Source organism: Chiroxiphia lanceolata, chromosome 11 (genome assembly GCF_009829145.1).
Source record: "Chiroxiphia lanceolata isolate bChiLan1 chromosome 11, bChiLan1.pri, whole genome shotgun sequence".
In the NCBI taxonomy this organism is placed as follows: Eukaryota; Metazoa; Chordata; class Aves; order Passeriformes; family Pipridae; genus Chiroxiphia; species Chiroxiphia lanceolata.
Genome location: NC_045647.1, coordinates 1732055 through 1759907, shown reverse-complemented (window position 1 = coordinate 1759907; position 27853 = coordinate 1732055). Strand labels below are relative to the sequence as shown.

The 27853-nt window shown below is 47.7% G+C and overlaps 1 protein-coding gene and 1 long non-coding RNA gene across 2 annotated transcripts; one reads left to right on the top strand and one right to left on the bottom strand.

The window, feature by feature from the left end:
* SUMF1 (sulfatase modifying factor 1) lies at positions 1 to 24376 on the bottom strand. Its single transcript, XM_032699526.1, has 9 exons — positions 24152 to 24376; positions 22015 to 22188; positions 20180 to 20254; positions 10559 to 10641; positions 8487 to 8609; positions 7523 to 7637; positions 6492 to 6605; positions 3486 to 3545; positions 1 to 1693 (listed from the first exon to the last, which is right to left on the bottom strand). Exons 1-9 carry the CDS (start codon positions 24350 to 24352, stop codon positions 1583 to 1585), a joined length of 1056 nt encoding a protein of 351 aa, XP_032555417.1. The 5' UTR covers positions 24353 to 24376; the 3' UTR covers positions 1 to 1582.
* LOC116792526 lies at positions 8002 to 27651 on the top strand. The gene is made up of 3 exons (XR_004359164.1): positions 8002 to 8131; positions 10262 to 10267; positions 27632 to 27651. It is a non-coding gene; the product is annotated as an uncharacterized LOC116792526 (long non-coding RNA).
* Positions 27652 to 27853: the final 202 nt, after the last annotated feature.

The window sequence follows — 27853 nt, the reverse complement described above, 5'->3', positions numbered from 1 at the left end:
TTGTATCTGAATTTCTGTTCGCTTTTCCTTTGGGTTCCTTCAGCTGCACAGTCCCAGTCTGCCCCTCACAGCTCTGTGCTCTTCCACAAGGAATCCAAGCAGCTCAAAAGCCCCTGAGCTCCCTCTAATCCTCCTTCCTGCTCTCAGAGTGCAGTAATGATTATCCATATTCCAATATTGTGCCAAGCCATGGTGTGTTTTGGAATAGATTTTTCTGCTTGCTGGACTTACCTGGACACCCACTGGAGGCTGGTGCTGCTTGAAGGGTTCCCCAGAGGCTCTCCTGGGTCTTCCTTTCAACATCAAACAAGCGGAGAAGGAGCAGGGAAGTGATGGATCTGCATTGACCCCAGGTTGTGTTAAACCCAAACTCAATTTACTACAGAAAAGACAATGCTGGCAAGGACCAACATCAGTACAAAGGTTTTTGTTAATCCACCGTTACATTCAGATCCCAAAATGAGGTGGCTTTCAATTATTCCTATTTCCTTTATTCCTTGCTAAAATTCTTCGCAGAAATTCCTCTCCTTTTCAGTGGCTGGGTTGTTTTTTTGTTTTGGTTTCGGTTGTTTGTTTGGGGTTCTGGTTGTTTGGGTTGTGTTTTGTTTGGTTTTGTCATTTTGTTTCTTTCCCCCAACAAACAGTTTCAGAATTTACCCCGTGAGGCCTTAGGGCTCACAGTTCCATCTGCCATCTTTTCACTATCATGACTTCTGTTCAAGTGGAATCATTCGTGAGCTTCAGTTTCTAATGAGGTCAATTTTGCAATTCCCAGGTCCCCAAAAGAAGCTTCCCGTGTCCAAGACATTCAAAGGAAATTGCTGCTTTTCCATCAATAAGAGTCCTTGGCATAAACAAATGCTTTACATTTTATTGAAACACGTACAAGATTTCTAATCATCATCGCCCTGAGGATTATCACCCCCCAGCTGCAGAAGGCACTTCCTAAAGAGCAGCAAATCTCCCCAGAAAAGCCCCTTTCTGACCCAGTTTTCACTGCACAGGAATGTAACAAAGGGCTGTGGGAACTGCCCCTGGGGAGAGGTGTCATCTCCCAGGCCTCACTCTTGATTCCTTCGTTGGCTTTTAAAGCTACCTAGAATTTCTGAACTGCCTCAAATTTCTTTTAAAGCTGCCTAGAACTTTATAAAGTCCTTGTTTTTTATTGCATGTAAGTGTAGAAACTCAAACTCTACATAAATAAAACTAATTAAGAAAGATCTTTGCTAAAGGAGCTGGTCTGGGTGACAGGGTGGGGATCGGTCACAGGTTGGACTCTGTGGTCTTGGAGGTCTTTTCCAGCCTGTATTAAGTAGCCTTTGAAAACAGTTTTGTTCCAGTTGAACCCAAAACACTCTTGCCAAAACCAACTGCTAAGTTTGGTCAGGATTTGAGTCCAGGCCAGGTCCCCACGAACATGAAGCTTCTCCAAGCAACGTTTAGTGTTGGATTTTTTCCGCCCCAGTAGGAACTTTAAGCAGTAGATTTTTCTATTCTGTGCCATCAGCAGGTGACACCGCCCTCATCCCTGGTTCCCTGGGTGCAATCCAGCTGCTCCTGAGCCCATGGAACAGCCCGGAGGTCACTGTGGCTCTGGTGGGGTGTCGGAGGCGCAGCGGAAGCCCAGGTTGGACGCGGAGCTGTCGGGGGTGTTCTGGCTCCGAGCAGCACAGCGGTACCTGTAGCAGTGGGACTGCAGGGCAAGAGAGAGTGAGCTTCACACCACAGCTGGGGCTTCCTCAGGCAAGGGTTTGTTGGATTAATAGATTAATTAGTTAGATTAATACAGCAGAGCATTGCAATCACTGTGCGACGGATCCATGAGCTGACAGGGATGGAAATCGCTGCCTTGGAAATAAGGGAGTCCTACAGACCAGCTGAGACAAAACAATAGTTTGAATGGCAAAGTGCCCAATAAAATGTCATCTAATAATATATCCTGTCTGGGCAAATGCTACAACCACCATTCTGCTTCCCCTCAGAGAAGGAGAGGGCAGCTCAGTACCCTGAGCTGTGCTCCCATGCACTGACACCTGACTGGGAATGGACAGGTACTGGCACCTCCCTAAAAACACTTCCCTGAATGAGATGCAACAAAGAGAACTGGAGTTTGCCTCCTGTTATCCATTATTCCTATGGCTGGCACTCTAGGGATATTTATAATCCCCAGGATAATTTAATTATGAGCAGTGTGAGTGGTTTGCTAGCTGCAGTGAGGCTGCCCAGCAGCAGCTGCCCACTGTGGCACAGGAGGAAGGGCAGAACACTGGTAATGGCACTAACTAAACACTGGGGTAGCACTTTGAACAACCCATCCAAATCCTGGCCCATTCTTCTGTTACTTCAGAAGATCTGGCTCAGGTTTTTGTCCCTGTCCTCCCCCAGAAGCCTCTGCCAAAAGCCACCACTTGGATTCAGGCTGGTGCAGCTGCTTGGGGTCAGGCCCTGAACCAGACTCAGGAGTGGAATGTAAAAAGGTGCAATTTTAGCCCTCTGTCAGCTCTGAGAGGGGAGAAGAGCAACAGCATAGAAAGATCAGTCTGAATAGATTGTAGGCACCTAATAAAGAGCCCTTGTACTAATAGTGTTCAGTGGGTTTTTGTCTTGAAACACAGCCTAGTTTTATCACCTACAAAAAAGACTAGGGCAGAGCAGAATCTTCACAAACCTGGAAAATGGGTCACGTTATTCATCACTAAAGAGCCTATTCCAGTGTTAATTTAATCAAAACTGCTAATTAACATCTGACATTGATTTCACCTAAGAAGGAAATCAGTGTAGAAAATGGGATCTCACTGTAGAAAATTTAATCTAATTATGAGGGTGATTTGCCAGCTGCAGGCTTTGCAAAGGAAGAAGAGCAGGACACTTTAATGAAACAGGAGATCTACAATGAGGGTTTTTAAGCACTGCATGAACAGAGTTTAAAACATGATTCTGTGTCATGAACAGCCTTTGCTCTGGGGTGACATCCAGGGTGTTCTGAAGGATTTTCAAGTGTGCCCTCAACTCAGCTGGAACATTCATCTCCCAGCCAGCTTCCTGCAAGCACCTGACATCAGAGAATGATAGAATTATAGAATGGTTTGGGTTGGAAGGGCCCTTAAAGCCCATCCAGTTCCACCCTCTGCCATGGGCAGGGACACCCTCCACTATCCCAGGTTGCTCAGAGCTCCATGTCCTTTCTGGATCAAGAGTCACTGTAAAACTAAAAAAACAAAGTCACATCCATACTTTCTGCTCTGACAGGGATCACTCAAGCTCTGTAACAAGAACAGTACTAGAGGCTGCATCAGTTTTAACTTCTGCATCTAAAAACCATACTGGGTAAAACAACTTATTGTTTGCATTGCAGGCTAACCAAAAAGAAGTCCTTGGAAAGATCAGGTGTTGCTCCTCATATATTCCATGAAACCCCTTCCCAAGCATCCAGGCTGCCAGGAATCTCTGTCAGAGGGAAGGGCACAGTGCAAACCCCACGTTACCTTGTGGCACATGTAGGATCCTCCCTTCTTCACTCTGTCCGTGCCCGAGGACGGCCCTTGCTGGGGAGGGAGGGAGGACACTGGTCAGTGCTCAAGGAAGAACAGCCGCTCATCACAGGGTAAACAGCTTGGGAATAGGGACATGGATAAGGATATATATTCCAAGCTAACAAATTTCAGCTGAAAGCTTGAAGCCATTCTGCTGTGCAGGACATGCAGGGGACAGAACTGTGCTCCCTCCACTGCTGCAAATACTGAATGCTGGAGTTGCTGCCCATGAGTGCCTTGTGCTGTAAAACCCCTGACAACAAGGAGGGTCCTAAAGAGGGGATTTCACTGGAAGGAAATCACCCCCAGCTTCCCTCAGTGACCACTTTGGACCAGCCTGGTTCCTACCCTGTCTCAGGGGTACAGTTGTCTCCCTCCCAGGGCTGCATTAGCAGAGGTGAATTTCTAGAAGAATCTACACAAGAGGAGCATTTGTAACACTGAATAAAAGCCACAGGGACTGACAGAAAACCCTGAAGGATGGTGCTGGTACTCCAGAAGCTGCTGCCTGCACCCGCTCAGTTTGATAACTTCATATGAAAGTTCACCACACAGACTGCAGCAGCTTCATGTTTGTTGCCAAAATTTACATATGTGAAAAATAAATTGGCCTGTTACCACATTTAATACTCTACAAATCCTGAAGGAAACCCACACCCCGGGGCAGCATCCGCTCAGTCCCCAGCCCGGGTGCTCCTCCTCGGGACAGCCCTACTCCTGTTCCAACCCCTCTGGAAAGTGTCCTTACAGCTCTTGCATGTGGGTGCACAGTCCTCACTCTGAGATAAGCCATTAACAAGCACAATCATCTCCCAGCCTGCTAATCTCATTTTAAGGGAAGCCAGGAGAAAACTGACCTAAAAAAAAAAAAAAAGTGACCCCAGAAGCAGACAAAGCAGAACAATGGGGCTGTGGAGCAGGATTTCCCCTCAGACACTGCAGTGCACAGCCTGAGCAGCAATCTGGGCTATTGGCTCCAAAGACACTGTGACAAACTAAGAGGAACACGTTTATTTAGGGTTAGAAGGTTTGTTGTCCAGCCCCAAGTCTCTCATGTTTCAGCAATTACAAAGGGATAACCTGGACTGAAGCAGCCCACGAGCCAAAGGCCATGGTAAGTGCATAAGCTCTTTTTAATAGTTACAAATATCTTCTACCAGGCAAAAATTGAGCATCAAAGGTTATTTGGTAACAAAACCCAAGTTCAGTTGACCCCCTCGGCCTCCGAAGGAGGATTAAAGCACTGAAACACTTCACCACCTACAGAAATCTCATGTAGTGCCCTCCATTAATCTATTCTATTACAAAACATTATCCTCTTGATAAACAACCCTTTAAAATCAGTGAAAGTAAAGAGTTTATCATAAAACTGGCATAGTTCTCTGCAGAGCAGAAAACCACTCAACACCATCAGTATTTGCAAGGTTAATATTTGCTCAAACACGTTATCTCACTTATAGGTGAAGGAAACTGCTTTGGTTGTGCTTCCCCACACAAACTCAGCACAGCACAGCAATTTAGGTCACATTTGATTAAAACAAGTAAAACTCTTCTATCAAACAATATTGTTTCATGGAGAAGTCACCAGTTGGTATTGAAGGGGAGGGACATTTCCTGTCCTATGTAAAGAGTTGGAGCTGCCTGGACTTGGATCCCAGATTTAAATATATATATATATATATATATTAGCAAGTTTATTCTGTAGCATAATGTTCTAAGGGCCACATTCTAGTCTGATTGCATAATTAGAGGTGTTTATTTAAGTGAGACACTTTAGTGTTTATAATGTCAATGCAGCAGTGCTTTGGTGCTGGATTGAGGTGAAATTGGGCAACAAGTCTTGTGTGAATTTGGCTCTGTTAAACTTAATCATCTCTGAGTTTGCTCAGGTTTTTAAATTCAGCATAAGCACTGTGCAGACACTTCAGAAAGTATTTAAAAACTAGGTGTTAACAATGATGCTTTCAGGGTTTTTTTTCAGATGCAAAGTAATTGTCAAAATCGAGTCTCTGAGGCAGAGCACTTCAAAGTGAATTCCAAAGGGTTTTCTGACTAAATGGGTAAGAAAACTGAATCTCCTGCTGTGAAAAGGTGTCCCAAAATAGCCAGGCTGCAGAATCTTCTGAGACATCCGAACTGATTAGCACCAGATCTATCAGAGCCCATCCCTTCAGTCTCTGCAGAGCACAAGGCAGTGGAACCTAAATATAGGATGTGTTCTCTCCACTGAAAAGACTCAGAGTTCTTCCAGAGGGTCAGAGCTTAGGCAAAGTTCTTTAACATATTTAGTTTAACACCCAAAATCTTCAAAGCTGCTTTCCAGTACTGGAGAGATTCGGGGTTCGGGGGGGATTGGTCACAAGGAACGGATGGAATTCTGCACACACGGTCCCAAAGGAAAAGGAGGCTCTTCAGCCACTAGGACTGATGACCAGCAGCAGTTGAAGACTAGTCCTTCCTGGTTTAAATCAAATTTAAACCAAAGCTCAGCCTGCAGGGCCCTCTCTGTGCCTCCCACAGAGGAAACCAAAGATTCTCCACTCAGAGCCTGGGAAGCAGCTTCTCCCTACAAACCTCAGCCACGAAGATAACTCAAGTTTTGTTCTCTACCTGGAGGGGGTGGAAGTAGTACAGCTGGTAGCAATATGAGTGAACTAAAACCCTTCCCTTTTTAAAAGAAGTAGTTCCATAAATTCTTGATTTATGGAATGCAATGCCAGTTTGGACATTCCAACAGCTGATCAGATGTGGGCAAACAACAAAGAATTCCCCAAACAAACAAAACCATTGCACTAGAGCACTGTAAATCCAAGGCTGATGAGCTGTGGTGACACTTCCCAATTCCCCAGAGCACAGCCCAGCCCAGCCCAGCCACAGCAGAGGAGCAAAGAACAGGTTTGCAAACGAGAGTCCCCCAAGGGAATTCTGCACTTCCCAGGATGCCAGTGAAACACTTACAGGGTTGTGGAGTTCCTGTGAGGGGTGCTGGACAGCCCACCAGTCAGATGTCCACTCCCAGGCATTGCCCACCATGTTGTACAGCCCAAATCCATTGGGAGGGAAGGCAGTGACCTGCACAGGACAGGGAGCACAGGGGCAGTTCTGGAACCACTCCACATGGAATAAGGGTTTTAATCCTCCCACCTGGCTGCTGAAGCTGCATTTTGAGGGGCTCCTGCCTCAAAAGCAGGCACCAAACCAGTAGTGCAGGACTATAAACACTTGTACATATTCCATTTAAATAACACAGAAGGGAATAAGGAACTGTTCCCACCCTCTGTGTCCCCAGCACCACTGTTCCTCTGGGACACCCTCTGTGTCCTCAGCACTGCTGTTCCTCTGGGACACACGGTATCCCCTGGGGGTTCTGCAGACTGACTCTCTCCAGGGAAGCACTGTTTGACCAGCACACAGACCCAGGGATGGCATCACTGACCCCACTTCCAGCTTCCAGACTCCCCTTCCCACCAAGGAAAAGCAGGGTGGCTGCCAACTCATCCTCTTCATCAGCAGACTTCTATGCTGATGAAACTTTTGGACTTATTTAACTGCCATTAAATAATTCATTCACATTCTTGATTGCCTTTAAAATTCTACTCTGTTTGTTACACCAGACAGCCTAAACCTTTCCCAAAAAGGGAAGTTTAATTTCTTTCAAACTATTGCGCGATTTTTGAGTTCACAAAACTGTAATGCCAAAAGTTCAGGCAGAAAGTATTTCAGCTTCTGCCTACAAACTGAGTGGAAAGGAGTAAAAGAGGTCAGTTTGAGAGGAACTAGAAGTTAAAATGAAAGTGAACTTTACTTTTCAATTAGCCTGTGAAAGTGTCCCTTGGTAATGCTCGAGCCTGCAGTGAAATACAGAGTAACTTGAAGTCTGAAGTGAAAGAGTGCAGGGATGGAACAGCCACGGTGCTGTGGACCACAGAGCTTCATCTGGGGAAGATTGAGTTCATTTGCATGTGCTGAACTGTCTGTGAGACACTTACAGGTGCAGTCCCCTTGTACCCATCCTCTGCAGTGTTGTTGGTTGGGAACTCCCCCTGCCAGATGTTGGTGTAGTGCTGACCTTTGGGCTGCAGCTTGTTACCCCATGGGAACAGCCTGGGAAGGACAGAACAGCTGTCAGACACTCTGAACTACAACTCAGTGTTACACAGAATCCCAGAATGGTTTGGGTTGGAAGGGACCTTAAAGCCCATCCAGCTCCACCCCCTGCCATGGGCAGGGACACCTTCCACTGGCCCAGGTTGCTCCAACCTGGCCTTGGACACTTCCAGGGATCCAGGGGCAGCCACAGCTTCTCTGGACAACTGTGCCAGGGCCTCCCTACTCTCACAGGGAAGGATTCCTTCCCAATATCCCATCCACCCCTGCCCTCTGGCAGTGGGAAGCCATTCCCTGTGTCCTGTCCCTCCATCCCTTGTCCCCAGTCCCTCTCCAGTTCTCCTGGAGCCCCTTTAGGCCCTGGAAGGGGCTCTCAGCTCTCCCTGGAGCCTTCTTTTCTCCAGGTGAACCCTCCTAACTCTCCCAGCCTGGCTCCAGAGCAGAGGGGCTCCAGCCCTGAGAGCATCTCCGGGGCCTTCTCTGGACTCCCTGTGCTGGGACCCAGAGCTGGAGGCAGCACTGCAGGGGAGTCTCACCTGAACAGAGGAGCAGAATCCCCCCTCTCCTGCTGCCCTCGCTGTGGGACCAGCACATGGGGGGTTTTGGGCTGTGACTGCACTTTGCTGAGTCCTATTGAGCTTCTTACCCACAAATCCACAAATTCCTTTTCCCCAGGGCTGCTCTCAGTCCCTCCTCCACCCAGTCCATACTCGGGACTGGGATGTTTCTCACAGCTGTGCACCACTGCACAAGGAGACAGTGAGGGTAATAAAACCCCACAGAACTCTTCCTGCTGCAGTAAATCCCAGTTCCAGACCCGGCTCAGGGACACCCTGTCACAGGTACCTGTTCTCCAGGCCCCCTCGGCAGCTGTACTCCCACTCCGCCTCCGTCGGTAACCGCTTCCCTGCCCACCTGCAGAAAGCCACAGCATCATTCCAGGACACGTGGAGAACTGGGTGATCCATCCTGGGAGACAAAAGGAACAGGACAGGCTCCTCAGGAGAGCTGGGCAGTCAGAGCTGCACAGCAGAGCACGGTGTGACACTCACGCTGTGACACTCACGGTGGGCACACAGGGGTGACAAGGGCACAGCTCAGGGACAGCTGGACGAAGCACCAGAGGAGTTTGACAGGGAAGGAACTATTTAAGGGGAGGCAGCAAGACAGAGGAAAACGAGGAAGAGAAAATAACGAACTTCTGTTTGTCTCATCAGGCTCTGCAGTTGAAGACATCTGTGGTTTGTGTCTTCTCATGGTCCCATCTCAGGAGCCAGCAGAGAACCATCCACACCCTGTGCCTGTGGAGTGGGGGTGCTCAGAGACCCAAAGGAAGGCACCCAAAGCCTGCAGCCCACTCCTGTTAAACCAGCCTGGCAAGGAGCAGCTGAACCAGGAGCCAAGATTCTCAACCAGAAAATATGCACTGCAATGCAGTGGTGGTTGCTCTTCACTCCTCTGTCTCTCTCTGCTGGAGGTTCTTTCCTTGCTGGGTTTTGAGGGAGATGTGACATGAGGAATAGTCCCCACTCTTAGCAGCATTAGCTTTTGCAGCACCCAGTCCAAGAAAGAAACTGCAGAAATTTATCCCAGAAGTGATTTTCTTTGGGTGCTTCAAGTAGTCCACAGTTTACACAAAAGCTCCCACCTTTCCTGGGGTTTGGTTCCAGGACTGACCTTAAAATCCTGGTCTCTTTTTCCAGAAAAAGACAGGAGAAATGCCTAGATATTTTTGCAGAAGGACCCTCCCCGTCCAATCCTCCAATAGCCCAAGACACTTCCAGAACTGAGGGTACTGGTCCAGGAGACAGAGGACTTGCTGTTAACTTCTCTTCCCTGCCCCATTTAAGAAGCCAGAGTATCCCTGTTAATCCATGAGGCCACTTCCACATGCCAAGTTCACCAGGGGCTGTGCCAGGCCAGGATTGCACCACACTTGCCCAAGACTAGATTTCCATGGCAGGTTTCCAGCTCCTGTCTGCTGGCTCTGACCTCAATTCCTGGCTCCCCCTAACAATGCCTCCAGCTATTATCTCTATTTTTGCCTCAGATAATTCTTTCCCTGCCCTTGGAGATCAGACACTGGACTCGTTACCGAGCAGTTCAGCCATCAGATGATGGTGCACTAACACAGCCCTGTCCTTAGAGGACTCAGAAACACGCCAGATCTAGGCTAGGGAGTCTGATTTCATTTCAAAACTGCTGTTAGAAACTTTAACTAGTTGATGAAGTTCCAGCTTCATTGACACCTGCCTAGTGAGAGGAGCAGTTGCAATGTCAGAGGTCCCAAATGAAGACAGTAATTTCATTTTCTAGGCCTAAAATTCATTCCAGTTCAGAATGGAAAGTGATGCCCAGAGACACAGAGCAGCAAGTCCCAGGGTTCATGCAGGCAAAGCGTGGCACTGACTGTAAGAGCACTAACTGCTAAGGAAAAGTACAGTATTCTAAAGCATTTAGAGGGTCTGGATAAAGTCACAATTGATTTTCCACAATAATTAGCCCATTAAGTCAGAGTACAGTAAAAGGCACAAAACTCTTCAGTCTTTTGCTGCCACAAAGAGGCTCCAAATCCCACATGGAAGAGGACACCCACATGGACTCCTGGAGTGTGCATGCAGCCAGTAGTTATTCTTCCTCTCCAACACCACATCTGAACTGAAGTTTCTGACCTCTAAGGATCTGCTCTTTCACTGCTGATACACAAATTTTCTCTTGGGTGCAAACTCCTTATAGAGCTTCTTGAAATCCTACTACATCACTGCCCAAATGACCCTGGAATATTGCCTAGAAAATGGGAAAAGAATCCCAGAAGCAGCAGCAAACTGATAACTAAATAAAACCCCTCTCTTGCACCCCCATTCCTGGTGGGAGTTCCAGGTGTCTCTGCAAGCACTGAATGGCTGTTCTGGGCTTACCTGCTGGAGATACTGGAGTCAGGACCCTCAGGATGCTTCCAGTTGGCTCCTTTCACAGGCAACCACCAGGGAGCAGCTGCAACCTGAAAAGGGACAAGAATGGATAGGGAAGGAGATTTAAATTCCCAGCTAAAGGATATTATGGAGAAGCAGGAAGGGCTCAGAGCTTTCAGTGACAGCTCCTGGCTCTGCCTGCAGCCAAGTGACCTGTGAGTTCCAAATCACACAAGGGTTTGGTTTGGAAGGAACCTTAAAGATCATCTCGTTACAACACCTTCCTCCAACACTCACATCATCTCTGAGGGACCAAGGTGATCATTTGATGCAATTTAAATCACTGCTGGCCAAGGAATAGCCCAAGGTATGGAACAGCACAAAGAAATCACCCAAAACCAAGCAAGAAGGAGATCAAATGCTGACTGTGCTTCCCCAAATCACTGCCCTCTGCCTGCCTCTCCTTCCCTCCTGAATTTCCTCACCTGCAGGTCTGAGACAAGGCACATTTGCTCTCTCTGGAGGCACAGCCCTCAGCACATCACCTGTGGTGGACCAGAGTCCTCTCAAATTCTCGATTCTTGACCCCTGAAAACACACCCAGAACCCCTGGGGGTGGTTGGGACAGCTCAGCTGGAACATTTGGCTCAGATCTCTCACAACAGCAACACAGTGTCAAACCAGCCATGGGGAGAGACGGTGGCTGCCCCTGGATCCCTGGAAGTGTCCAAGGCCAGGCTGGACGGGGCTTGGAGCAACCTGGGCTAGTGGAAGGTGTCCCTGCCCGTGGCAGAGGGTGGCACTGGATGGGCTTTGAGGTCTCTTCCAACCCAAACCAGTCTGGACTGTGTGATTCAGACCTCCTGGCTCACTTGAGTCTGACACATTCCACAGAGATCAGTAAAAAATATGACAACTCTGGCTTGAAGAGCATTTTCATCCCAGTTATTTGCTCCCTAAACTCAGTGCTTTGGCACAGCTGAACCAACCCCCTGACGATGCCCTTTAACCAGGGTCAGAACTCGCAGCTTGGGACACATTTGCTTTCCAGGTCATTAACCCAGTAAAGCTGATTTGAAATTATTTGCTCTCAGCTTCCAGAGGGTGGAGACAGAAGAACCACACAAGGGAAGTGAAGCATGAAGCCTCTTTTCTGTTTTCATCACTCTGTAACAATGCAGTACTTCTCTCTAACCAGAAGTCCCAAATATGGTTCTTCAACAGCAAGGAGTCTTTCCTGGAAGACATTCCTTAAGGATTTCTTCTATTAAGCTTACTTCAAAGCAGAGAAGTGCTTAACTGTTCTGCTCCCCATTCACTTAGAAATACTTATCTTAATAATGGGGCCTTTCACTGAGGCAAAAAAAGAACACTTATGCTGCCCATCAACGGTGGGTTTATTCCAGCAGCAGAAGTGCTCACTTCCAAAATACTCCTATTGCAAAGATAAAGTCTATAAGGAATAAAAATCAAAGGAAATAAGCCTGGGATGCTTCAGGAATTAAACAACCCAGCAGCTTAGTCCTAGACTTGAGATCCAGGTGTTCCTCTAACACTGGCTCTACAACAGCCTCTAGCACCTTCTGCCCTCTCTGCTGCCCCTCAGCTTCCCCTGCTCAGACATGGCCAAGGGAGCACTAAAATATTAATTTCTCCTCATTGTACTGCTAAACCAACTTTGTCACGTGTCACTCACACGGGTTGGAGTTCTGCCAGGAGTGTTATCCTTGAACTCCTCAAATCCTTCACGGAAAAGTCCAAAAAGTCACTGCAAGCTGAGGACTCACCCAGGAGACCCAGAGTCAGTCGGGTCAAGCAATTTTAACAGCAACTTCCAAGGGGAAGAACCTGCATCCTTCAACAGTGAAGGGCACTTGACATGTGTGAGAGAGAAAAATGTCTATGACACACAGAAATTGTTAGGAAAACTCTGGTCTGAACTAAACATCAAATGCCTCATTTGAATGTTTCAGTGGGAGAATAAACAGAAGTGCCCAAGCAATAGGGGTGCTGCCAATGCACAAACACAGACTATTCTGGTTTTAAAGCATCTGATCAGCCTGTGCTGTAACAGCTCCTCCACAGCTTCCCTCCTCTCCCCTCAGCACACAGGATTGTGCCTGCAGCACATCTGGGTATGGAAAAACTCCCTGTAAATCACTCCTTCTGAAGGAGTGAAGAGGAGACATCAGTGTTAAGTACCACAGAAATAAAGATGCTCTCAGCTTGCTGATGACCCAGATGGTCTGTCCATGTGCTCAGTGGGACCCTCCAGGCAAACAACCAAAGTAATGCCAGTTTTTAAAGACCCTTTCTGACTTCCCCAACATGGCAAGCATTTAAATTAACAACATCAGCTACAGTTCTGGCTCGTTCCCACCATGAGCGGAGTCCCTACCCTTTGCAAAGAGCATGAGAAATATTTGGTCTCTTACTATGAACTACAGCTCTGTTACTGAGCATTCAAACCCCAAAATTGGGACCTTCATTCAGCTGCTCTGCTCCACTCTCCCAGCACTAAACCTGGCTGCTAAACTGACATTACAGCCAACACGTTTAAAAACAGTCTGATTTAACCAATTCCTTGCCTATTTTGAGGTTTGACCTTTAAACTACACTCAAGATAGGACAGAAATCCAAAATTAGCATTTTAAAGCTCCTTAAGGAAAGTAAAAGAGCAGCAGAACATTTGCTAAAGATAAAATCTGAAAGATCACGAGTTAGATTTCATCCCGATAGTTTCTAAGCACAACATATTTTTGCAAATTAAACTGCTGGCTTTTGGATAAAAACATCTCTGCAGGAGACTGCAAAGATTTACACTCGAGAAGACTCGAATTTTGGAAAACATTTTTGTGATGCAAAAGCAAAAGCAGATGCTTTCAATCAGAGTGGTTTATTTTAAACCGAGGAAAACGTCGCGTCTCCACATGAGAGCACTGTGTGTGCACAGCTCCTGGGGCTGCTGAACTGAGCTCCAAATGGCTGCCAGGCTCTGCAGAACACCCACAGCCTCCAGGAGTTACACAGCCAGGACCAGGACAGGGATAACCTCCAGAAATTAATTGGAAACTTCTACAAGTCAGCCCCTGGCCCCAGTGAACACCCACCGAGCTGCTCCTTCCAGAAGTCGGGTACCTGAAACCAGTCCTTTCACAAAACTTCTCACAAGTCTTTAAAGCTTTTAATTGCTCTAAATCTAATTAGTAGAGGAGGTAATTAGGCAGAGATATTACAACATCACAGTTAATACAGCAAAGCCCTCCCTTGCCACTAATGAGCTTAGTTACTTCCATAACACTCCGCATTCTCCTGCTTCCCTCCAAAACACGTTCTGTGCCCTGGCAGCAGATTCCTCCTGGCAAAACAGCAGCAGAGATCCCCAATTCGAGGGCAATTCCCTTCATTTGGGTTATCTCTTACAGCCTGGCACCTGTCCCTGCAGTCCTGACACAACTGCTCCTACCCAGGGACGTGTTTCCAGGAGCAAAGCCCAGTGCAGAGGCACAAAAAGGCTTCGTCTGGTCTGATCCAGGGGAAAATGTGGATTAACCACCTCCCTGCCCCAGGATTAAACTTTCAGAACTCACTGTTCTGCTTATCACAGACTGTGAAAAGAGAGCCCAGGGGTAACATAGGGAAGGTCTGCAGATAATTCCGACCCACGAGCTCTGCAATTTGCAGAGTTGAAGCCTCTCCTCCCACCAGCAACCTGCATAAAATCCTAAGTTCTAAGTATTCCATTTTCTTTTCCAAGTAGGCTGGGATAGCCTAACTTTAATTGCTCCATTAACTTGTGATTTCAAGATTTTTTAAACTGCTTTACAATTGTCTTGAGGAAAATTCCTTCCTAAATATGTGCAGAAAAGAAACGAAAAGGGGGAACGTGACAAAGGGAGTGTCATCATCAGTATTACCCTGTTAGTGGTACTGCAGGGGAGAATATCCTTAAAAAAAACACCCAAACCCCCACCAATAACCATAAAAACAAGTATTAGTCTTGTACTAACATGGCACTGGCCACGTTTGAGAAAAACAACCCCCACTTGAGCTCCAAATCTCCAATTCAAATCAGATTCACGTATTAGAAAAACTACCAAAAATAAACTCAACCAAGTAGCTCCATCTTGGCTCCAACTCCAGCATTTCTAACATGCAGCAAGTCCCTTGAAATAACAAAGCTGTACATTTTAACCTCAAGTCAGGCCCACGAGACGATGACAAATTCCTGCTGTTGTCCAGGCATGTAGAACCAAACATCATTTTTTTTGTGCTTCAGCATTTTAATGCTATTTGGATGTAATAAGGCCTCACACTGGGTCAAGATAAACAGCTGGAAGAAGCAAAAGTTACTGCAGAGTAAGAACTTCAGCAATTTCAGAATAAACTGTCTGAAAAAGAGATTTTGAGTGAAAAGCAGCCCAAGGCTGGAAGAGACTTTCAGACTCATTTATTAAGCAGTGGGTTCTCAAAGAAACACACCCTTCAGTTCAGAACTTACCACATCTCTTTGACTCAGATGCTGTTAAGCCCTGCACATCTTTAAATTCCAGAAGCATCTTGCTGTCATTGGTAGGATGTGAGAAAAAATTAGTTATTCAGTAAAGAACATAACTTTTGGATGAGGTTTTATTTTATCCATGTAAGGCACATAAATCTCTGTCAGTTTTTCCTCCTCTAAACCCTGAGCAGCTGATTAATGAAGTACTGAAGAAAGAAGCTGACAGAAAATAGAACATTTTTACTTGGGCAGGGAGTTTAAGAAATAAAAATATTGTGCAGTGGGTGAGCCACTGTCACTGTCCCCTCAGAAACTACAGCAGGCGGTCACGAGTAGAATCCCAAAGTGGCCTGGGTTGGAAGGGACCTTAAGGGTCATCTTGTTCAAGCCCCTGCCATGGGCAGGGACACCTTCCACTAGCCCAGGTTGCTCCAAGCCCTGTCCAACCTGGCCTTGGACACTTCCAGGGATGGAAGTCCAGCTGCTCTGGACAAGTAATTTTACACCTATTTTCTAAGTAGCATTAATGGGCCTTCCCAACAACCTCAAAACTTCTTCCCTCACCAACATTCAGAGCAGAGATGTCTCTGCACCCTCTACAGATCCCTCTGGCACCTCTTTCCCTGTGGCCCAGGTGACCCACCCCTGCCTGCAGAGCAGGGCTGTGGGATGGACAGCTCAGCCCAGCTCTGGGCTGGGGATTCAGCAGCCCCAGAGAGCAGGGAGCAGCAGCTCTGCTGGGCAGCTGGAAGGTTCCCAGCAGGATTTTGGTGGCTGTGGTCCCTACTCGGGTCAGGGAGGGCAGAGCCAGGGCACAGCCCCTGCTCTGACCCAGCCTCCCAGGCATGTCTGGACAATTCACACCACGAGGGGCAGCTGGACACGAGCCAGAGCCATGGAATGGTCCCACTGGGTTTTCAAGGAAAGCCCCTGGGGCAGACACATGCTCCTGGTCCCCCTCCCCAGGCTGCAGCTCTGCTCCTCCTTCCCCAGCACCCTGTGAAGGCAGGAACATGCCCTGTCCCATGGAGCAGCTCATCCCTGCAGCACAGGCTGTGTTAGGCTGGCCCAGCTGAGCCAGCCCTGCAGTGTGAGTGGCCTGGCAGGGCCAGCTCCGAGCTCTGGGAGCAGTAGATCCTTCCCAGCACCTCCCCAAGCTGTCCCAGTTGCACCAGGATGCAGCTCCAGTTCCCATTTGTACTCCCAGAGACTCTGCAGAGAACAAACCTCTGTAATCATGGACATAAACCCAAGCAGGACTGGGAATTCCTGCATGGAATCAGTCACTCCACCCCCCCAAATGGGCCTCAATTAGACAGCAGAGTATTTTTCCAGGAGGTGACTCCCACCTGCACTAGGGCTGGACTGGATGATCTCCAGAGGTCCCTCCCAACCCCAACCAGCCTGGGATTCAGGGAATACCTCATTTTCCCAGCTGCTGCAATTCCCATGCTATTTATTCTATCAATTAAAAGTCCCAGCTCCCCCAAAGCTCTAATTACAGAAGAATCTGTTCTCACTCTTATTTTCTAAGGTTACTGGGCTCCCTCATCCCCTCAGAAACAAAAGCAACAAGGGGTTTTGTTTCATATTGAATTTGGTATTAATTGCCTTAAATCCCAGAATTTTAAAGTAGTTTGAAACTGCACACAAGGAGAGGCAGCAGCTTTACAAACTAAAAAATAAATATATTTTAAGTCATCAGCTAGAGGAAAAATTTCAGACTTAATTGGAAAGTAGTACTTCACTTTTATGAAGAGACCTTTTCCTTTGCATAGGGAGAGGTCATTGAACCTCAGTTCAGACCCTGTAAAACTTCACAGCTCTGTCCATCCTCCAAGAAAAATAACCAAAAATATGCGATGCTAAAATCCAGCAAGATTCATTAAGTGCAATTTTTGGACTCCCAAGCAGCTCCTTTTGAGGAACTGATATTCCTGGTGAAGGCAGACACTGCTGGAAGTCTGCTTTTCAGCCAACATCCAAACCTGCCCTCCAGCTGCTCATTCCTTCCAAACCCGAGGGAACAGGAGCTTTCAGACAATGAGGTGAGCACGGATTTATTTATCCCCAGCCTGAGGCACAAGCCCTGCCCTGCTTTAGAGCTGAGCTTTATTCCCAACAGTGGGAGTAAGAAAACAGAGATTAACAATTCCACAGCTCCATCCTCCCAGCTCCCTGTAGGGAACATCTGAAGCAGGGGGAGCTGCAAGGAATGGCTCCCCCTGCCCACACTGGCACTGCCCTACCTGCAAACAGCACTTGTTTCACCAGTAATTAGAATTTCTCAGCTGAAATGCAGAATGTTCCAGTTTGTTTTCAGAGTGGGACTGTCCTCAGAGTTCCAGGCACTGCTATAAATACTGCACAGCTCAAGGACAGTGCACAGATTTCCATGTAAACAGGGATGAAATACCATCCCATGGTTCCAGACTGATCAGAACTCCTTAACAGTGTTTGCTTGAGCTGCCAGTGAACAATTCCCTTGCATTTCAGAGCCACTGCCCTTGTAGGAAACAATTTTTTCCTAAAATCTAATCTAAACCTCCCCTCCTTCAGTTTTAAGGCCATTTCTCCCTTGTCCTGTCCCTCCATCCCTTGTCCCAAGTCCCTCTCCAGCTCTCCTGGAGCCCCTTTAGGCATTGGAAGAGGCTCTCAGAGCCCCTGGAGCCTTCCCTTCTCCAGGCTGAATGTGAAGGATTTAAGCTGTGAAGCTCTCAAAACTTGTTAAACCCACACAAAACATTTTGGCTTCGAAGGACCTTCACCCCACAAACCCCTTTTTATTTAAACCAGCCCCTGCCAGCTCCATCAGTAACACCCTCATCTGCTGCAGTGCTGAATTCTCCCTCTCTGCCACGTTACCACCACAAAAAAATGGGGCCAAAACTAAGAGTTGAGTTCCCAGAAATCCACAACAATTCCATCATTGGCTGCTACACCCCGTTTTACTGCTTCCCTTCCAGAGGAGGCTTAGGCCAGCCCACATTCCTGTCAGAGGCTATCTGGGAGCCCACCTCAGCTCCAGGAAAGGCACACCCACAGCTCCAACAATCCTCCTACGTGCTGAGCTGGGCTGCTCCTGCCCAGCTTTCCCAGCCCCACCTCTGTAATTCAGCTGTCTCGGGGCTCTGTGATAAATTTGTCTGGTTTAAGAACTGCAGGAGACAAAGGGGCCAAACAGAGCAAAACCCCAACAGACACATGTGGCTCATTATTTATAGGAGCTTTATAAATTATTTAGTTCAGTATCTTCACTTCCACCTTCGCCTAACTCTTTCACTGCTCATGAAACTCTGCTTCCAAAACTCACATTCCCTTTGCTCTTCCCTTGTATTCACATTTGCAGTTTGCATCCCTGTGCTCCAGCTGGAGAAAATCCTCACCAGAACACTTCTGAGCCCACTGAGGCAGAGCAGGAACACAAACCTTCCTCCCTTCAGGCTGGTGGAGGATTTTCAGTGTCGCTGTTGCTGCACACCAACATTTAGATCTTATTTCTCCTTTTCATGGTGCTAGTTGTGATTTAGGCAGTTCAGTTCTAACTACTACAGAAAACCTTCCCAAAGCAGCAGCAATAAAGACCCGTTTGGGCTCCATTCCAGCCCTCTGGCACAACCCTTGTCCTGTGAGCACTGCAGCCAACACTTGGAAATTTGGCTGACACACCCAGGAAAGTGGCTCCCAACACTCTGTGTTTACACAAATAGCCAAGGCTGAGCTTACACAAACATTCCTGAGGTGTGTTTGTTTGTTTTAAGACAAGAGAGCCTAATTTAGGGATTTCTGCAGCACACAACAACACAGGAAAAAGAATTTCTCCATCAGTGTAGGAGATGATGTGAAGATGGGAGGAGCCAATCTGAATTTATTCTACCTTCAACATCAGTTACTCCAGGATTGGGAACTCCAGTTTACTCTTCTTATCTCTGCAGTACACAAAGTTAGTCCTGAATTAAAAGATAACAAATTGCACTTGTAATCTCTCCCTTTCCTTGCAGGAGGAACCCAAACCCCACATTTCTACCAGTCTCTCACAGCTCACACTCACACAGGGCTCCCTAAAACCTCCCATCTCTCAGTCTGCCCCTTGAAGGCCAAAACCAAACTGTTTCCAACAGAGTTGAGGATAATTCCGGTGGGAAGGGACCTCAGGAGGTCATTTTATCCAAACTTGTGCTCAAAGCACATCAGTTCACTCAGGAGGTGACAAGACATAACCTGCTTAATTACCAGGAGCTGTAAAGGTGTTCAGGAGGAGGTAAATGAAGGCTGAGAAAGGCTCAGCAGCACATTCACAACAGAAAGCGAGGAAAGGGAGGGCAGGGAAGATTTACTCTGGGACTTTCTTTTATTTAAAACCAATATTCACTTCCATTCAACAGGAAAAGTGGGTCAGCTGCAGTGAAAGCAGCACTGCCCCATCAGGACCAGGGGGCTGCCCCAGTGGGATGAGGGGAGCTGAAAAAGCAGGGAATGCTCATGGGATCTGCTACAGGGATGGAGGGAACACCATAAACTACAGCTATGCACAACATAAGGAGTCTTACAGACTCAGGCCTGGCACAGGAATGGCATTTCTTTGGAATATTAGCCTGTAGTTAACATAGAAAAAGCACTTGTGCAAGAGTGGTCATCAGACCAGAGACACAGAGCATCCTCATTTTCCCAAATCTGTGGGATCTGGGATTTACCCACTTGGTTTGGGCTCAGAGGGCACTGGCTCAGTGTGCCAGTGACATGCCCTGGAGCCAGAGGGATTCCTGTTCTTGCCTGCACAGCCACTCCTGAGGCATCACATCACACACAGAGCACCAGCCTGGGATCTGCCCCGCTGAGCACAGCCCTAAACCTCTCACCTGGAGGGCAGAGAGAGACAAGAAGGGGTTCATACCAGCTTCTGCTAATCAAAAGTAGGTATTTAATTGTTTGTTAAAAAAATAAAGGACAGAGATTACACTGTAACTCCTCCCCACTTCAGTCTGTGATTCCAGGCCAAACACCCTCCATAATCCCCTTTCTGTCCCTGGCTTTGGGGACACCACCTAATTCAGACATCACTGGGTAATTCCTAACACACCCAGCCCAGGGATGGCTCAGGAAGTCTCCCCTGCTGTGTTACTCACTGCTTGGTGGATGTCAGCCTTCACTGCTTCACTCAGCATTCCCTCAAACACAAAGGAGTCTCCAAATTTCTCTGCCTGTGGAAAGAACAAAGGATTCAGCCATTATGTCATCAAAGGAAGGTTATTCTTAAAACCCCACTCACATTTACAGCTCTGTTTATCAAGAACAAGGACATTCTAATAGTGATTTTGAGTTCTCTTTAAAGGAAGCTCTTTTGGAACAGAAGAGAAGGGATTCTATCCCTGGATGTTGTTGTTCAACAGCCACTGGGCAGATGGCAGCTCACAGAGCTTCTGCACATGTATTTCCTTTTGTTAATTAAAAATGCAGTTCCAATTGTCCCACCTGCTTTCAAATGCTACAGTCAGTAATCTAACATTCAATTCATATTTCATTTCTCTTATTTTTCCGTTGGGAATCCCAATAAAAGACAAGCCTTGTCAGTTATTGCTGCTTCATCAATGTTTTAAAGTGCTGCTACAGCAATAGAAGAGTTAAAAGTAACTCAGTCATTATACCCAGCATCATATAAAGCCAAAAGAATGAAAACCACCAATAATTTAAATGAATCACAGTACGTGATTCCAAAAAACTCTGAGTGAATTGATACACCTGGCAAGTAAAACACGTTACCAGAATTGAACAGATTTGCCCTTCTCAATTTCTTCATCTTAGTTGAGGTATTTAAAGAATGAGAATGATCCTCATGAGCTAATTCTGCACACCCAGAACTCTTCAAGAAGCACAGTTTGAAAGAAGGATCACCCAAATTTTATCACCCAAATTACAAGAAATTTTAACACATGACTATAATCTTTTATCTCCTCAGTTCTACCTGCCAGAGCTCAAGGAGTGCTTGGACAACACTCTCAGGGACAGGGTGGGATTGTTGGGGTGTCTGTGCAGGGCCAGGAGTTGGACTTTGATGATCTTTGTGGGTCCTTCCAGCTCAGGATATTCTGTGATTCCACATTTAAACACCACCCCACACCTGCTCATCCCAGTCTGCAAAAAGCAAACCCTGTTCCAAAGAGTTAAGCAACCCTTTTTCATAATAATCGAGCTAAGAAACAGAAATAGAAACAAAAGAAGCCCTTCATCCAACCAGAAGGATCCTGCCTTCCAAATGAGAACCAGTTTATCAAGTGAAGTCACAAAGTGCCTCCTCTGAGACCTGATCATTAGGAGGCTTTATTTGCCTAAAAAGGCTGTCAGGGTTTGCTCCAAGTTGCGTAGGAACAGTCACTGTCAGGAGGGATCAGAGCTCCAGGCACAGGTGGCTTCTTTCTGGGAAGAACCTTAACATATTCCTAGCCCATTGTTCCCAGAAACATGCACAAAACTGTCATTACACTTGCTGTTCTCTCCTCCTCAGGCACAGGGCTCTCTGCTCTCAGCTGCACTGAACCACCCTGCAGAGTCCTTGGCCATCACAGTTTGTTAAATCCCTCCTCCCTGTCCCTCTAAAATGAGGAAAATCTAACCCAGTTGTACTGGTACAAACAGCCTTAGGACTCAGAGGTCAAAAAAAACCCCAATCAAACCAGCCCAAAAAAACCTGCAGAGACCAGTTGGCATCAGCCAGGCTGCAGGAAAGGCATGAATTCAGGAGTAAAGACACTTATAAAAGATAACAACAATCACCTGATGCCCTTTCACCAGGGCAGCAAGGCAAGTCCTCATCTCCAATGCTTACACCAGGAAGGTTTGAGTACACAAATCCCAAGCATTATAGTGACATCCTTCAAAGGAAAACCTTGATTTTTTTTTTTAATGAGGACTTTCTGAGCACAAAGCAGATGATGGCAGGAGCCCGGAGCCCCCCGTGCCTCACCTCAGTGACGTGGCCAGTGGAGTTCACAAACCTCTCGAACTGCTCGTTGCTGACCTCGTACTGATCCATGTAGAAGCTCTTGAGGTGGACTCTCCTGGCAGGGCCCTCCCCATCCTGCGGGATTGCAGGCTCCTGGGTGCCCATGGTGAACACCCCTCCTGGAATGGCCACCATCTGCAGGGCAAACACCCCCCAAGAGGGCGTGAAATCAAAGACTGAGAAGCCTCAGCTGGTCTTGCTGCCCCTCCTCCTCCTCCTCCTCTCTGCAAGGTGTTTTTGTCCTGAGCAGAGTTTCACTGACAAACAGCACAACAAAACAGCTCCTTGACCAGCCCCTGTTTGGGGCAAGGAGCACGTGGAATTTGAGTTGAGAACAACCCCCCATTTGCAGCTCTTTGTACACAAAGTCTGGGCAGTGCCAGTGCTCCCACGAGGAGACACATTTACTGGGTTTTATGTTGCAGTCTGTTGTTGTTCCTGCAGTTACACCCCTGCCAGTGCACAAAGGAGCAGTAAATAAAGCTCATTTACTGAAATAAGAGCAGTAAATAAGCTCATTACATCCTACCCAGTAACTCTCCCTGTTCTTCAGGACAGCTGCAGGATTTGACATGACCTTACACACCCAATTTCATTGTTTCTTCTTCACTACAGATCTCTCCTCCTGCTGCACCCTCAGAACTTTCTCCCCTAAGAAGAATCTGAGCCCTTAAAGATCTGAATCCATAATGGGGCTTTAGGGTAAATTTGCTTATATTTTTTAGGACTCAGCAAATGACAACATGGTGCAAAGTTGCACCACTTCCTTCCTTCCAACCTCTCTTCAACCCACTGCAGCCAAAACTCCCTGAAGCAACCCTCAGGTTCAGAGCTCAGGTCTAAACCCATGTGCAAAAAAATTAACTCTTGCTGGCTCCCAATTCTAAAACCCAGTGGGAATAACTAATCCCACTTGTGGGTGAGGCAGAGCACAATTCTCCCCTCACCTCCCTGCCAGGAAAGAGGCTTTCCAGCTGAACATCATCAAGTTATGTTCTGAGCATAACTTAAACCAGCAGCAATTAGCTTTAATTGCCTACTGCTGCAGTTGCCAGCTGCATGAAATCAAATAATTTTTTCATCCTACACACTCCAGTGAACTGCTCAGTACACAAAATGTGTACCAGTGACACGGACCCCAAGCACAGTCAGGGTTATTTAACTCATACTCTTTAAAAACTCCCCAATTTCTGAAGTGCAGCCTACAATAACCAGGTCACAGTTACCACTGTGCCTCCTTCCCTTGGCGAGTTCCCACACTGCCTGTGTGACACAGGCTTTTCCAAGCTGATGCAGTTTCCCAGTGTTACAAAGAGGCAATCACAGAAGCAGCCCCTCACATTCTCACTGTTTCCAAGCCATCCCACGCCAGAAAAAGACCCAAATCTGCTGGGATAGAATTTTGTATGCCAAAGGTTACTGGCATCCTTCATAAAATGAAACAGCAATCTAATTTTTTATAATTTAACTTCTAATGACATCCAGTGAGGCATTTGGTCTCAGTGTCCTTACACCAGGCGCTGCCTCAGCACCTTCACACACTGCCCTCAGCAAGGGCCACATTCAGCTCTGGGTGGGTCTCACAGAAAAGCAGCAAGAGAAGGAATAAGCAATTAAAGAGACTTTCACTTGAGGAGAACCTGAAAGGAACACATAGCCCCGGGCAGAGCAGCACTGGAACTGCTGTTCCCGGTGTTCCCCGACCCTGCCAAAACAGAGGGACGAGAGGAACGGCCGGACTGGCCCTGTCACAGCCCAGTTTAGCCCAGGGACGAGCAGTGGGACCCCGGGCAGGGCACAGGCACCGCTGCCCGGAGCCCCCGTCCTCAGCGGCACCCCAGGAGTGCGGGAGCCGCCGGAGCTCTCCGGGAGGGAAAAGCGAGCTGGGACCAGCACAAGCACCTGCCCCAAGCTCAGTTTCTTGTGCGAGCCGTGAACCGGCTGTTTCTCCACAGCAGTTCTCTGGCTGCTCCGTTATCCCCGAGCACTCTGCCCACAGGACCGACCTCTCAGGGCGCCGCGACCCCGCCTGAGACCGCAGGGACCACCCTGCCCGCCTGCCGAGACCCTCCCGACCCCCGGCGGAACCCCCACTCACCGGCCCGTGCCCGCCGCTCCACCCGCTGCCCGCAGCCGCCGCCGCCGAGTAGCGCCGCGCCGCCAGCTCCCGCCCGTCCCCGGCGGCCCGGCCGGCGCCGCACCCGCAGCTCCCGGCCTCGGCAGCGCCCGCTATTCCCGTTCCCATCCACATTCCCAGCAGCAGGAACACCGCGCGCGCGACCCCGCTGGGCGCCGCCATGTTGGCGCCGGGATCACGTGTCGTCCACCGTCACGTGACCGCCCGCGCCTTAAAGGGGCCGCGCCGCGCCCTGAGGGGGCGGGACTGAGGGGGGGGGGGGGGGCCCGCCATGGCCCCTCCTGTCCCCTCACTGCGGGACATGGAGCATCCCTGAGGACGAGAGGCTGCTTAGGGTATGTTTAGTCCAGAGAAAACTGAATGGGGATCTCACCCATCCACAGAAATATCTCAAATATCCACACAAATATCTAATCTCAGAGCGGATCTCGTCAATCCATACACTGATCTCGAATATCGATACAAATATCTCATCTGAGGGGGGAGCTCATCAGTCCATGCAAATATCTCATCAACTCACATAAGTATCTCAAAAATCCACACGAATATCTCACCTGAAAGGGGATCTCACCAATCCATAGAAATATCTCAAAAATCCACACAAATATCTCACCTGAAAGGGGATCTCACCGATCCATAGAAATATCTCTGAAGGATGCCAAGAGGATGGCTCCGGACTCTTTTCAGTGGTGCCCAGGGACAGGATGAGGAGCAATGGCCATGAACTAAAGCACAACAAGTTCCACCTCAACACGAAGAGGAACTTTTCTCCATGGAGGTGGCAAAGCCCTGGAACAGCTGCCTGGGGAGGGTGTGGAGTCTCCTGCTCCGGAGACATTCCAAACCCACCTGGAGACATCCCTGTGTCACCTGCTCCAGCTTGGAGTGATGATATTATTCAGAAGTATTTAAAAGAAGGGCAGGTTTAAACCACGTAGATATCTTTAAGTAGAAGAGAGGAAGTGTCCAAGGCTGGGTTGGATGGAGCTTGGAACAACTCGGGGTAGTGCAAGGTGTCCCTGCTCATGGCAGGGGGTGGAATGAGGTGAGCTTTGAGGTCCCTTCCAACCCAAACCACTCTGGGATTTCAATTTTTCACGCCCAAAAATGTGTTTTACCAAGGATGACACAGCCAGTTTTGTAGCAGAAACATCACCATGGAGGGGAGAAATAGCACTGGAGGGGGAACAAGAGGAATCTGCTTTTCTTTCTGAGTGAAATCAAATGCTGTTAATGCAGATTTGGGTTAGTTTTTTATTTATTTTTTTTACAGGAGTTTTCAGTGCAGGTCACTGAGAAGCAGTTTGTACCCAGGTGAGCCCACTGTGTGAACCAACAGGTCAGGGATGGAAATGCCTCTATCCAGAGCTGTCACTATCTGCTACTTCAGGGAGCTGGTAATTCCCTTGTTTTTCTACATTTTTCCCCATGTAGTTGTTGAAGATTTTGCTGCTCTGTCATGTAAATATTTACTTTCTGTGGGAGCTTCAGGACTCAACACAATGGATCCTCTGGATCCTCCTTCACTATGCTGAGAGAAATCTTGACTCATCCTGTGGGATATTAATTTGAAATATTCAATATATTTTTTGCGCATACAGGCAGCAAAAAGAAGCAGGACCAGAGTGAAGGAGGGGTTTTATTGCTTGCTTTGTGTTAGTACTCAAAGGAACTCCACTCAGCTGTGTTTGCTCTATGAAATTTTACTGTGTGTAAAATGGCAGTGCTGGGAGGCCTCACAGGGATGGATTCCAATTATCCATCATTAGTCCCTTTTGCCCCATGACGTGCTTTTGAAAAGCATCAGAGTGCAGGAAAACAAATGGATGCAAACTCAATTATAAACCCAGCCCTCGCTGCTTCGGGGGCAGAAAATATAAATATTCCTTTTATGCTGACAGGGGGATCTTTGCCCCACGTGTTAATGAAAGAATCTCTCTGAAAATGAAAATCAAATCCCACTTATTTTCTCCTTCCAAATGTCCAGCACGATTTACTGAAATGGCAGCAAAAGGTAGGAATCCCAATTCTACAGACCTCCAGAACTGGAAGCAGTCTGCCAGGATCACTTCTCCTTAATAAAACCATGGGATTCTGGCTGTGTAATGATGGAATTCTGGAAAATCAGCTGATTCCCAGTGAGCTGGGACAGCTCTGTTGTTCTCATGGCTCGTTTTCCCAGAATTCTTTTGTGCATCATTTGTGTGCTCCCATCAGGAGGGTTTATATTCCTTATTCTCTGTGGAGATGGGATGAAATAATTACAGTTTGCTTCTGAACAACATCCAACTTCCAGTTTGTGATCCTGAGGACTTTGGAGAACTTCTGCTGATCATTTATTGATCATGTCTGTGCTCAGGCAGCTCATCTCTTCCACACAGGCTTTAATTATTCTCTTTCCTCACACCGAGTGCACCACGCTTCTGATTTCACTGCTATTAAAATATGATGGCAATGAGAGAATTTCCAGCCCTTCTCTGCGAGCTGAGGTGTTGCCCAGCATTTGTCAGGGGTGCTTTTCATCTCCCAGGGCTGGCATGGATCTCACTAAAGACAGGAAGCTTTTGTGATCCTCTCCCTCATCGTGAAGACCAACCACGAGCAGGATGAGACAGTTTGATCCTCAGAGTCCTGGAATATCTTCTGCTCTCATTTTCTTCCAGGGCTGTTCATTGTGCAGCTGAACCAAGAGCAGAGACAAAACCTCTGCAAACCCACCCTGCAGGCTGGAGTCCTTTCCATCCAAAACAGTCCAAAAAAGTCAATGGTTAGTTGAAACTTTGGCAGAATCAAGCAAGATAATACAAATAAAAAGCAAGTAAAAGACTTCAAATCTCATCTTAATGTCTTTCAAGAACACTGAATTGCCATAATTGCTAAAAATAAGGTAGGGATGGAGCAGAATAAGGTTTGAAAAGGAGAAAGAGAGCAAAGTTCGTCAATAGCGAAAAATAAAAATCTCTTGCAAGGTGTTTTCCTGTGGCTGAAATCACATATGGTTTTGGGTCAAACACACATTACAGCTCTACAGGCTGAAGTGATACCTACCAAGTAGCAAGAGCATGTAGTGACAGGACAAGGCATGGATTCAAACTGACAGAGGAGGTTTGGATTGGATTTATGGAAGGAATCCTTCCCTGTGAGGGTGGGGAGGCCCTGGCACAGGTTGCCCAGAGAAGCTGTGGCTGCCCCATCCCTGGAAGTGTCCAAGGCCAGGCTGGATGGGGCTTGGAGCAACCTGGGCTAGTGGAAGGTGTCCCTGCCCATGGCAGGGGTCGGACTGGATGGGCTTTAACATCCCTTCCAACCCAAACCATTCCAGGATTCTGTGATTCTATGAACTCCTCAGCCTTTGAAGAACTCAGACCCAGAAGCAAACGTGGTCCGTGAGAGAAAATGTGGCCTTTGGTGTTTGGAGGAGGAATGTCTCCGGAGAGGGAGGCTCCACGCCCTCCCTGGGCAGGCTGCTTCAGCTCTCCCACACTGCTGCCGCTCGGATTTCTCCCTCAGCACTGGAGCTGTTTCCAGGCACGCTGCCTGCAGAGCTGCTCAAGGTGTGCAGCAGGCACAGCTCTGCCCTGGCTCTGGTGACAGTCCTTATGTCACTACCTGCACTGGCTGCAGCCACTCACAGCCTCCACCCGCTGAACCATCCAGAGATTA

Coding starts and splice junctions, on each gene's coding strand:
- SUMF1 (XM_032699526.1), bottom strand. CDS start 24,352: ATGGCGGCGCCCAGCGGGGTCGCGCGCGCGGTGTTCCTGCTGCTGGGA. Junction 7,638..8,486: donor CGAGGGGGCCTGGAGAACAG/GTACCTGTGACA, acceptor TGTCCTTCCCAG/GCTGTTCCCATGGGGTAACA. Junction 3,546..6,491: donor CACAGGAACTCCACAACCCT/GTAAGTGTTTCA, acceptor CTCCCTCCCCAG/CAAGGGCCGTCCTCGGGCAC.